Source organism: Rhinolophus sinicus, linkage group LG10, assembly GCF_036562045.2.
Source record: "Rhinolophus sinicus isolate RSC01 linkage group LG10, ASM3656204v1, whole genome shotgun sequence".
NCBI lineage: Eukaryota > Metazoa > Chordata > Mammalia > Chiroptera > Rhinolophidae > Rhinolophus > Rhinolophus sinicus.
The window spans coordinates 96,705,667-96,717,764 of record NC_133759.1 but is presented as its reverse complement, the minus strand read 5'-3'; the positions used below and the strand labels follow the sequence as shown (position 1 = coordinate 96,717,764).

At 45.2% G+C, this 12,098-nt stretch overlaps 1 protein-coding gene across 5 annotated transcripts in view; it reads left to right on the top strand.

Moving 5' to 3' along the window:
* ATP10B (ATPase phospholipid transporting 10B (putative)) overlaps positions 1–12,098 on the top strand; it is a 316,187-nt gene that overhangs the window by 232,861 nt on the left and 71,228 nt on the right. For all 5 annotated transcript variants that reach the window (XM_074313866.1, XM_074313867.1, XM_019740727.2 and 2 more), the window contains one exon: positions 9,413–9,617. In XM_074313866.1, coding sequence (XP_074169967.1) covers positions 9,413–9,617 — 205 coding nt within the window. The remainder of the gene's footprint in view (positions 1–9,412; positions 9,618–12,098) is intronic.

The following is a 12,098-nucleotide window of genomic DNA, read 5'->3' as shown; positions in this document are numbered from 1 at the left end:
CCAGACCCTGCCCTTTCCACAGCACACCTGAGTACACCCAGACAAAGGTTTAGATTCAGACAATGGATGTAGGTGGCATCATCTAGCCCAAAGCCTAAGCCACTTCGTTCAACCCAACTTCCAACATCGCACATATATTAGAATATCATACTTGTGCAGCTAATAATAAAGCAGCTGTTTGGTCCCCATGCTACTATTATTTCCTCCAAATCGCAGCTCTCTGGGAAATCCAAAGGAGCTGAGATGATTGGTAGGGCAGAATTTAGACTTTGTCAGAGCCATCCTAACATCAAAATAAACATCAATCTGTTTTCACCCTGAAACTGCATTGTGGGGTTGCTGCAGGTGTTAAATGAGATAACGCATGCAAAGTGCTTAGCACAGTGGCTGGAATACAGGAGTACTCAGAAAATGTGAGTTAAAATATTCACCACGAACATGACCCAAGAGGAGTAAGAAAGAAAAGCCGTTGGCTGGAGTCTGTATGAGAAAAGACAAACTCTTTACCAGAGAACTAGGCTGCACGCTGTAATAGCATAGCAAAATGTTCCTGGGGGAAGAATCTGAAAAATGCAGACAACAAAGAAACATCTAGTGTCATTTGAAGCATGGCTATGAAAAGCACCACTGGCTGGAGTTTACAGACCAACAGACCATTGCATCCATCTCACAGGTCTTTGGCACCAGCAAATGAGGCTCTTCTCTGAAGCGTCACTTTTGCAAGGGCTCACCCTATTCCCACTGCTTGTCCTGTGCGCACAAAACGCCATAAACTATTTGGGCCAATTCTGCTTGTCGTTTCAAGATAGAATGCATTAGATCTTCCCCAAAACTCACTGGATGGAAGAGCATAAAACAAGAAGCCAGGCATCACTGAAGCTCTGCACTCATGTCAACTGCCATGCTTTGTGTTTCAGAGGATGAGGATTTACAGCCTCGGTTTCACCATTAAGGAGCTCACAGTTCCAAAAGATGAGCCTCCTGTTCTCAGCCCACCCTTTCTGATGCTTCTGACACTGGCTTCTGATGCTTCACCTGCTTTGCACCTCACTCCCGAACAGAACCAAGAACCCACACTGAGCCACGAAGCTCCAACAGCTGTCACTCACATCGTGGTGGACACACCTGTATGACCTTGTGCAAATTAGATAGCTTTTCTGGGCCTCAGTTACCTCATCTATGAAATAGAGATAATGGTAATAATAAAAGTTAGTTCATTATTATGTAACCAAATGGTAATATAGGTTAAGTGCTGGATTCATTATAGGCACTCAATATATATCAGCTTATTATACATGTGACTTGTAGCAAAGTATGTCACATTATAATACGATATCATTATTGGAAGTCTACACTGGTGAGTTCATAACAAGAAGAGATAGTTTGGATGTTAAAGTGGCTGAAGGTTAGAAAAGCTTCCCTTCTGTCCCTTCGTGTTCAGGACAAATCTACAAGGAATTGATACTAAATATTAATTTTCAGTGAACAGCCCCATATAGGTATAGAAATACAGGACCCAGGGTCATCCCAGGTCTCAGCAAGCTTATTACATAGGTAAAAACAGAAGACACATGAAACAATGAGGAAACAGGACCATCACAGGTTAAGGAAGGGGGGCGACCAGGGTGCTGCATTGACGCCCAGCACCTGGAGTGCAAAGAGAGGGGTAGGGCTTGGATCTGCCAGAGGGAGGGCAGTGGGGGAACATCTCCTGCCTGGAATGTCCCCAGGCTGCTGCCCATAATCTGTGGCCATGACTTTGCCAGATTGCACCTGTGCTGCCCTGCCCCCCGAGCATGGTGTTTCCGTGGCCATCACTGCCTGGCACCATTGCGTGCTCAGTTCTGCTTTCCCTGTGGGTGGGGGCCACATGGACAAAGAAGTGAGGAAGTGGGCTACCCTCAAATCTCGGGGTTCAGTGTCCTCCCATGAGGAAGAAGGACTTTATAGTGTACAAGTGTGACCCAAATGTGTCAGGCCTCACTGACCTCGGGTTGATGATGAGGGCACATAAATACAACTGCCACAAGGGCAGTGATTTGGGACTTTAGTCCTCTCACCCTAATCCTCAAGCCTCCCCAGATTCACCTGGGCATCGTCAGGTATGGTGAATATCACTTGGGCCCCCCAATATTTCCAGCCAAGTCAGGGTCCAGTTCTCCTGCCATTCCCTGGGTCTCAGCTGTTCCCTTCTGGTACTTTCCTCAGTCCTCTAAGTCTGAAGCCCCCTCAGTGTATCTGTAGCTGACAGGCAGGTGGAGGAGGCAAAGAACACAGATTTGGGGGCCACACTTGCACTCACTGCACTCTGCCCGAGCCCCGGCCTGTCTTTAATGTAATTCCTTTAGCTTCTTTCCGTTCCATTTCCTGGAACCAGGTCAGGGACACAGGTCACACGATCCTTTCTCCCTTTTCAATTCCTACCCCTCTTGCCAGGCTCCTCCTCCAGTTAAATACTCCGCACCTCGTTCATATCAGCTCATGAAAACAGACAACGGCACAGTTGCTAGTCTGCTGTCCACATAGCAGTGACCCTGTTTGCTCCAAGCTAATACTAAGTCTGAGGATAATAATGGCAACAGTAAATGCCATTTGCTATGAGGTCGTTTGACACTTTCGTATATTATCTTATTAAATTCTCATTATAACCTGTAGAATAGATTTTATTTGTCCTATTTGGTAGATGAATAAGCTGAGGGTCAGACAGAGAAGTTGTGGGTTCAAGATCACACTACATGTAAGAAGTAGTTCCCGGTATCCAGTCAGGCTCACCTGATCCAAAGCTTTTTAACCGCTCTACACCTCTGCCTCTCCATCAACACACCACTGCCAAACAGGTGGGCATTGCACGTGTTCCTGAACCAGCCACGGGGCCCTGGTTTTCCTTGGAGCCATGGAAAGAACCATTTCTGGCCCGAGCTTTGTTGCTATACAGCTTGGCCAGGTCATTGCTAGCGTCAGTTTTCTCACCTGAATGATGAAGGGGTTGAATTAGAGATCTATCAGATCTCCTCCAGCCCTGATTGGTTTTTTTTTATTAAGGCTTTATTTATTTAGAGCAATTTTAGGTTCATAGTAAAATTAAGGGAAGATGCAGAGATTTCCCATGTACCCCTGACCCCTACATAGGAACATTATCAACAGCCCACCAGAGTTGTGTATTTCTCCTCTGGATAAACTTACATTGACCAAGTCCAGAGTTTACATTGTAACTCAGTCTTGGTGGTGTACATTCCATGGGTTTGGACAAATGTATAAGGACATGGGTCCACCATTATAGCATGCAGAGGGGTCTCATGGCCCTAAACATCCTCTGTGCTCCTTTTGTTAGCCCTCTCCCCACCCCCAACCCCTGGCAACCCCTGATCTTTTAATTGTACCCATAGTTGTCACACAGTTGGAGTCATGCAGTATGTAGCCTTTTACACTGGCTTCTTTTACTCAGTAATATGCACTTACGGTGCTTCCATGTCTTTTCACGGCTTTATAGCTCATTTCTTTTGAGCACTGAATAATAGTCCATTGTCTGGATGGACCACAGTTTATTTATCCATCACCTAGTGAAGGACATCTTGGTTGCTCCCAAGTTTTGATCAATGCTACTGTAAGTATCCAGGGTGTTGTGTCAAAATAAGTTTTCCACGCCATTGGTTAAATACCAAGTAGCACGATTGCTGGATCATGTGGTAAGAATAGGTTTAATTTTGTAAAACTGTCCAACTGTCTTCCAAAGTGGCTGCACCATTTTATATTCCCACCAACAATGAATGACAGTTCCCAGAATTGGTGTTGTCAGTGTTCTGGATTTGGGCCATTCTGATAGGTGCTTCATGGGATCTCATTCTTGTTTTCATTTGCATTTCTCTGATGACATATGATATGGAGCATCTTTTCATATGCTTGTTTGCCATGGGTATATCTTTGGTGAGATGTCTGTTCAGAGCTTTGGCCTCTTTTTTAATGGGGTTGTTTGTTTTCTTATTGTTGCGTTTTAACAGTTCTTTGTGTATGTTGGATAACAGTTCTTTATCAGACGTGTCGTTTACAAGTCACATTATTTTCTCCCAAGTCTGTGGCTTATCTTCTCATTCTCTTGACATTGTCTTTTGCAGAGTAGGAGTTTCCAATTTTAATGACATTCAGCTTATCAATTATTTCTTTCCTTAGATAGTGCCTTTGGTGTTGTATCTAAAAAGTAACTGCTATACCCAACGTCATCTAGGTTTTTTCCCTGTGCTATTGTCTAGGAATTTTATAGTTTACATTTTACATTTAGATCTGTGATTCATTTGGAGCTAATTTTTGAGACGAGTGTAGGGTCTGTGTGTCTACTCGTAGACTCTTTTTTTTTTTAATGTGGACGCCTAGTTATTCCAGCACTACTTGTTGAAAAGACTATCTTTGCTCCATTGTATTGCCTTTGCTCCTTGGTCAAAGATCAGTTAACTGTATTTATGTGGGTCTATTTCTGAGCTCTCTCTTCTGCTCCGTTGATCTATTTGTCTATACTTTGCCAGTGTAACACTGTCTTGATGACTATAGCTTTACAGAAAGTCTTAAAGTCAGTAGTGCCAGTGCTATAACTTTTGTTCTTCTGCTTAAATATTGTGTTGACTATTCTGGGCCTTTTGCCTCTCCATAGAAACTTCTGAATCAGTTTGTCAACATCCTTGCTGGATACCATGATTTTAAGGATACACTTTGCTGGGAGTTTGTCCCACGAGCCGACATCCAGGGCCCTAAGTCTTTGACCTATTAAGTTTGGGTCTCTCATTTCTGGGCTTAGGGAAAAGGTGTGGATTTTTAGAGTTTCGTGTGTTTGTGCATTGTATGCCTGGGTCCAGGCCAGGAAATGTAACCACAGGCGTAAAATGGGTGTCCCAACAGCGTGAAGAAGGAAATGCTGGGTCTGGCATACTAGTGCCTGGCCTTCACTGGAACACGAACAATCATTGTCATCATCCTCGGCATCGTCAGGAAAGAAGCTTATATTTATTGAGCACTAAGGGCAAAACCCTGAGCTCAGGCCTTCGTGTGTATCATGTCACCAATCCTTCTGAGGCAAATGCACACATCACCTTCGATTGAAAAACCAGAGGCACTGAGAGGTCAAGTAACTTGCCCCAGTTTCAAACAGGGAGTAAGTGGTGAAGCTGGGTCTCAAACCCACTCTTCACCCCTGCACGGCACTCATTCTCCCTGGCAATCCCCTTCCACCCTGGGGTAGCAACAGTGGCCATTCTGGGCCTGACATTCAAGCTTCCTGTAGGACGGCCCAGGTCAGCGCATCATCCTATTTTGAATAGGGAGACCCACAGACAACAAATCCTCCTGATAAATCCCTTCTACCTCAACTTCTTGAAACCCTCTTTATAAAACCCACACACTTGAGAAGTGAAGCTTTAAGTATCCTCCCCTCCTCCATTCCAACCCCCAACTTTTACCTGCTTCCCCACCCCCGGCATCCAGTTGGTTACAAACTTCTCTTGCTGTGTATTTACCTCTTCATAAGCCCTATCTCCTCACGGAAAGCTGTTTAACACGGCACCACTTAATTTATCCTGGAGGCTGAATCTGCCAGATGGAGTCTTTGTCCCAAGCCACACTGAGCTGTCTTATTTTTAAACAGCAGTGAACATTCCATGCAACTAAAATAGCAGTCAGTTCCCAGGTGTGGATTCACTGAGCAAGGAGATGCTCAAGACCATGTGGATACGTCCACTTGGGGCAGCTGTTCAAAACTGGCTGGATTCACAAGGGAATGACTTCCTCAGGTGGCTCCCAGCCAGCTGCTGGCCGTGTCTGGGTGTCATTCAATGCAGGAACACGCTGCTTTTCTGCATCACCTGGATTCAGCCACTCATCACCTCCTCTGGCTGAAGTCCCTTAGGCTGTGCACCGTTGCCTTTTCCAGTCACGTTCTTGACGGTTGAGGAAACAAAGTGGACCCAGAGCACCAGGAGACTAGCACAAAGTGGCCCAGTGCAAGAAGGAAATATCCCTGATGACCCCTTTTTTATCCCTAAAACTCCTCTAAAATCTGACTCTGATTCCATAGCATAACTATACTTGGATTAATTAAATATAATTCTTTAAATTATGTGCCAGTTAAATTACTAAACCATATCCCTCACACACACAAAAAAAGAATCTTTTTATAAACTAACACCCCAAAATCATGTTGATCCCATGGCTCTAGTACCTTCGGACACACATGCCAGGATGTGTGCCTGGAGGTGTGTGTGCCTCTGTTGGAGAAACACAGCCCCAGAGATAGGCAGTCCCCATCTTGGGGAGGGTAACCCTACAACAGGGGCCTGAAATGTTTCTTCACGTACCATCCTAAGGAAGAGAGGATTATTACATGTAAAGGAAAGACAGAAGCGATTGTTACCAGTGTAGCCGTTACCTCCCTGGGATCCAAGGAATAATAGAAAGAAAGAAAACAGAGACTGGTCTGACTTACAGCTTTTTAAATGGGCTCTGTCGACCTTGTGATACCTGTCATCGTGATGCGAATTGACAAGACAACACTCTAGCCCAACTCACAGAAGTGACGGTTCATAAAAATGTGTATATGGTATGCTCATCTCCATAACCCTCCATCTTCTGTCACCTTAACTTCCCACCTCCCATAATAAGCAGTCCTTTGTTAAAAGGAAGAAGAGTGAGATTTGGGGCTCATGGGTGGAGATGCTTTGGCCTCATCTTTGGTATACCTGTGTATGCAGCACTCCCACGTAGCATTTACAAGTCTGAACCACTCTGGAAGTGCTGGCAATTGGGATATTGCTAGAGCCAAAGGTGTTCTCATTAAGTACAACCTCAGCTACCAAGTGGGATGCTGAGATTATAGCAATCAACTATATGCCTTTGATACCCCTCCATTCCCAAAGGCATTCTCCAATAGGGCACAGACGTCAAAAGGGGAATGCTGTGGGAGAAGGTAGACAGGGAGCAGTCTTGCTATAATATTTAAGAATCCTTTTTTTAAAGCACGCTCTCAAAAACGGGGGCAAAAAGGCAATAGAGAAAGCCAGTCACTCCTTTACCCTATGAGATTTCTCCTCCCAGGTAAAATACAGGCCCTCCCAATTCCTTTAAGCAGCCTATACTTGGACAATTAACAGGTGTTTGCAGGGGTGCTTTGAAGAAGAAGACACATTTCTCTGAATCAGAGAGAGACCATGAATTATTTCACAGTAACATTGATACTTCCGATGGAGGAGTATCCACACTAAATATTAGGTTGGTGCAAAAGTCATTGAGGTTTAAGAGGTTAAAAATGGCAAAAACCACAGTTACTTTTGCACCAACCTAATACCTCAATAAACAAACAGATACACGTGTTTCTGGCACTGAGAAACAAATATGGGGTGACTGTCCCTATTCTTCATGGGGGGGGGGGAAAGTGATGTGAGGCAGAGAGGAAGCATAAAAGAAGCTGATGGAATGACAAGCGCTTAAAACTCTGTGATGTGCTTTACCATGAAAAGGAGAATTATTACTAAAATGCTCCAGGTGCATTGCGCACCCCCCACAACCCCCCAGTCCTCAGAAGTGGTCTCAGTAGCACCTGGGGTGATGTTGCCCATGAATTGACATAACCAGACCACTGTGCCCTCTGGAACTACAGGCACTTCGCAGGACTCTGTGGGTCTTTAGAGTTGCAAGGCTGCTCTCCAATTCTGACGGCCCTGATTGTTTCGTAGACTCTAGTCAGATCTTCCATTGGCCTTCCAAATGGAAGCACATTTGTTTCCGGGGGCATTATCGGCAAGGGTCTTTTATGACAAGGAAAGCGGGATTTGAGGAAGGCTTGCTGGGGTTCTCCAGAGGGCCCCAAAGAAGAGAGGTAGCCATCAAACCTCCTCGGGGATATTTGTGAAGTCAAGGGAGAAAAGGAAATTCCAGTCACGCCTTTTTCTCTGTGGCAGAGTGGGCTTGTCATGCCCAGGGCTGTCCAGATTCCAGTAGAAACAGAATCAATAACATGCCCAGAAGGGCTCAGCGTCAGTAGAGAAAAACAGCAAAGGACAGCCTGCCTCTCCAGGCCTGGCGGGCCTTACAGGCCTCCAGCTGGGTTCAGTTAAAAAGACCCCGTGTGGAATATTGGTTTGCTTTCAAATTCCACATTTAAAGAGGGACATTTTGAAGCACAGCCTGACATAGAAGAGCCTACATCTCCAGGGGAGATTTTGAAACTGTGTCATACACGAGAAATGGAGGGTTCTTGGAACGTTAGATTTGACTTGCCATATCCAAAAGGCTTCCTAGGACACCTGATGAATGCCTTAAATAATTTCTAAAATGGTAGAAAATGGAATAGATCCCATTGCCAGGGAGAGCAAACCTAGTTCAATATTTGGCTGAGTGGAAGGAAGACTTTCTAAAAAGAGAGCTACTTGAAGCGGGATGCATGGCCTTGGGTAGCTATGCGTCCTGTTGCTGGCAGTGCAAAAGCTGAGGCTGCGGTAGAACCTGAGAGGAGAGAGGGGAATGTTTTTGTGGAGGTAAGATATCCAAGCAGGGATAACTGTGGGATTGTGTGTCCAGTCACCCCGGGCTCAGGTTCCAGCTCTGTTTTTGTCAGACCTTGGGAAATTTTTCTTGAACGCTCAATTTCCTCATTTATGAAATGGGTCTAAGGTTATCTATATTGGTAGATCATTATACAAGTAAATGAAGCGTTAATTAACATTAGTCAGTGGCATGGTAGAAATGCTAAATGTGCCATTGTTGTTGCCACTATTGTTATCTAAGCTTGATAAATTGGATAGGAAGAGAAAGTGCCTAATTTCCTCAGATGTCCTCAGCCCTCTGATTCTGTGATTGCTGTGGGTTCCATCCCATCAAACTTCCTGGCACCATTTTCCTAAATTTCCTGACAGCCCAGATTTCCTGTGTTAGCACCGCTTTATATGTTCCCAGACAGTGACCTATATTTTCACTTTTTCTGCTGTCGCTCTCCTCCCATGATCAGAAAGTCTTTCCTATACCCCAGTCCCCTGTGAACCTGCTTTCTGCGGTGACAACTGGCTGCCCGGGGAAATGATACATATTAAGAGCGTGTGCTAACATGACTGTCACGTTCTCCTTTCTATTTTTCCCTTCTGGTGGGAAGCCAGGGCTGAGCACAGAACCCAGTCCACGGCCGGCAGCCAGTCAAAACTCTCAGTGAACGTAAGGACAGATCTTTTACTAGTGGGATTCTAGAGATCAGGCTCAGCCTGATCTTTCTAGAGAGATTATGATGTTGGTCATTTGGGGCGAGGTGAAACACAGAGCAGTCTCCTGGCAGGTGGGCTGGGAGATATGTGGGTACATGTGCCGCCTTACTGCACTCAGCTCACTCATTTCTTGGAGCACCTGAGAACTCACTCTGAGCCCTGTCTTTCTCCCCACCCCCAAGGAAAGCACAGAGCTACGTGCAGAAGCGCTGGAAGGATGTGCGTGTCGGAGACTTCGTCCAAATGCAATGCAATGAGATCATCCCAGCAGACATACTCCTGCTCTTTTCCTCGGACCCCAGTGGGATCTGCCACCTGGAGACGGCCAACTTGGATGGAGAGACAAACCTCAAGCAAAGGCGTGTGGTGAAGGGCTTCTCTCAGCAGGTAGGGCTCTTTCTAAGATCTTCAGCGATAAGGTCAAGGGAAGAAGCAAGCCAACTCTACCTGAAAACTGAACCTAATAATCTGGTGGGGAGAGGGGAAAGTATGGCTGCCTGCTTTTCCCAAGCACTTGGGCGCGCTTCCTCTTCCCAGCTGCCCTCTGCGATGGGTATGATCCCTTGTCATAGACGAGGAAACTGAAGCTTAGGACAATTAAATAACTTGCTGAAGGGCTCAGAGTTCTTAGATGGAGACCCCCTCTGTTCAACTGAAGAAACTGTGCTCTCTGCTCTAAACCAAGGTGTCTAATATCTGTTCAGTTACACTTGGGACCAACCTGTGTTTCTGTGTTCCGCCAATCCCTGCTCACCCTGCCCAGCTCGGCTCCAACAATCGCTCCCTCCATGAATTTTCTATTGTTCTGCCTTTGACCCCAGCACAAACTGCAGAAAGGTGTTCCCAACTATGTTTCCACGTGTGTATAGTTTACCTTCTCAACAGCCCTGAAACCTCTTTGAGGACAGAGAGTGAGCATTGATACTTTTGTCCAGTCCCCACACTTACATGTATGGTACCTTGGACGTCATGGAGAAATCATTATTGTTTGGTAGTTAAGAGGCCAATCTCTGAAGGCCGACAGAGCTGGACTCAAAGCCCAAACCCCCTATATATTAGCTATGTCACCGTAGGCAAATTATTACCCTGTCACACCTTCATTCCCTCATCTGGAAAACGGGCACGAAAAGGGTATCCTCTCCATAGGGTAATTCTGAAGACTAAATGAGTTGTACAGGAATTACTTAGCATGTAGGTAGGCACATAGTAAGACACCAGTAAATAGTTGGCAGTAAATATGGCGTTCGTAGGCAATAAGTGTTAACTGGTGGAAACAGGGTGTGAAATTGCAATTTGCAATTTAAATTCCCCTTGAAAGAGTTGGTTTCCAATCCGGTCCCTTCCTCTCACCCGTGGTAAACAATGCAATTGTATCACTTTCTTTCACTATGCCAGTCTTTGGCTGGGGCAAAATTGGATGAGTTGGCAGATTTACAAGAAAGAGGGCAAGTACTTCACTCCCCAGAGAGTCTGAGTTCAGTTATCTCTGTTGAAACTTCTCAAGAGGAGACCATTCATCATCCTCACTTCGCCTCCTTCAAAGCACCGGATGAACAGTTCTTATAAAAATTCTTTTACGTATGACTGATTCCGTCCTCAGAAGTCTGTTCTCTCATCCCGACAGGGGGACTAATAGCTACCCCATAGTTTTGCCGTGAGATTCAAATGAGATAAGGAAAGTAAAGAGGAACAGACAGGGTTTGGTGCATAGCAGATACACAGTCAATGATCTGTTTCTGCTCCCTCAGCCGCAGCCACAACCCTGGGAATGGAGCCACTGTGAGCACATCACCTCATCGGGTAGTTATCACAGCAGCTCAGGATTCCCCTGGGTCTCCAGGCTCTGCTTGAGTCAGTCACTGCACTGGGTCTCGGTGTCTGAGTTTTCTGTCCTCTGTGTGTCCTGGCCACTTTGACCTCATCACCCTAGTATTTACACAAAGACAGGGCAGGGTCACAAAGCCATTGTAGACATGCAATGACACAGTCTTTCTGGGCTCAGGGGACTATGGCCTGCCCTTTAGCTCAGAGGCTTTCAAACGTTGTTAACCATACCTCACAATAAGAACTCTGCATTGCGTACACCGGCATACGTATGTGTGTGTGAATGTGTGTGTGCGTGTGTAAATCCGCTGCCTCAGACTTACTGAAAGCACACTGAGACTGTCTCTCGAATTCTATTTCTCTTCTTTCTTTTTTTAAAGTTCTGGGAGCAGTAAAACTTGGATTTGCTTACAAACGTCCCTTTCGCTTCCCTGCCCCAGCCTCATCACAATTCTCAAGTCCTTTTTACTCTCTAGTGGGCAGTGATTTCCGTTTCGTTGAGTTTCCGCCACTCACTTTTCGTTTTGTCTTTGGCAGCGGCTCCCAAGCTGTTTCTTGTATATTAATTAGTCAGATACTTTGGGATTTGACTAGAGTGAAGAGCCAGATGAACGGGTCACTCACACTCCACTGCTGTAGAGCCGCCAATTTAATAGCATCTCTCAAACTCTAACCCTGAATTCTCACAGGGTACTTGGCGTAATGACTTACAAAAAAAAAAAGTTAATTCATTTGTGAAGGGAGAAAGATTTATTTGAGCTTGAAGTTTTCCGCGGTCCTCTATTCTGTTTCAATTCTTGATTCTCACCACCTCCTCCTTTGCTCAAGTGTGGTTTTGTTTTTTTTCCATTTCTATATAATAATAGTAATAATAATAATAATATACTTGTACTTTTCTTCGGCTCTTACTAAGGGTTTTGCATGATTACCTCATTTATCCTCACAAAAACCCAATGAGATGAGTGCTGTTACTCTCCTCATTATATACATAAGGAAACTGAGGTATAGAAGGCTAAGAAAGTTGGCCAAGGTCACTGAGTCGGG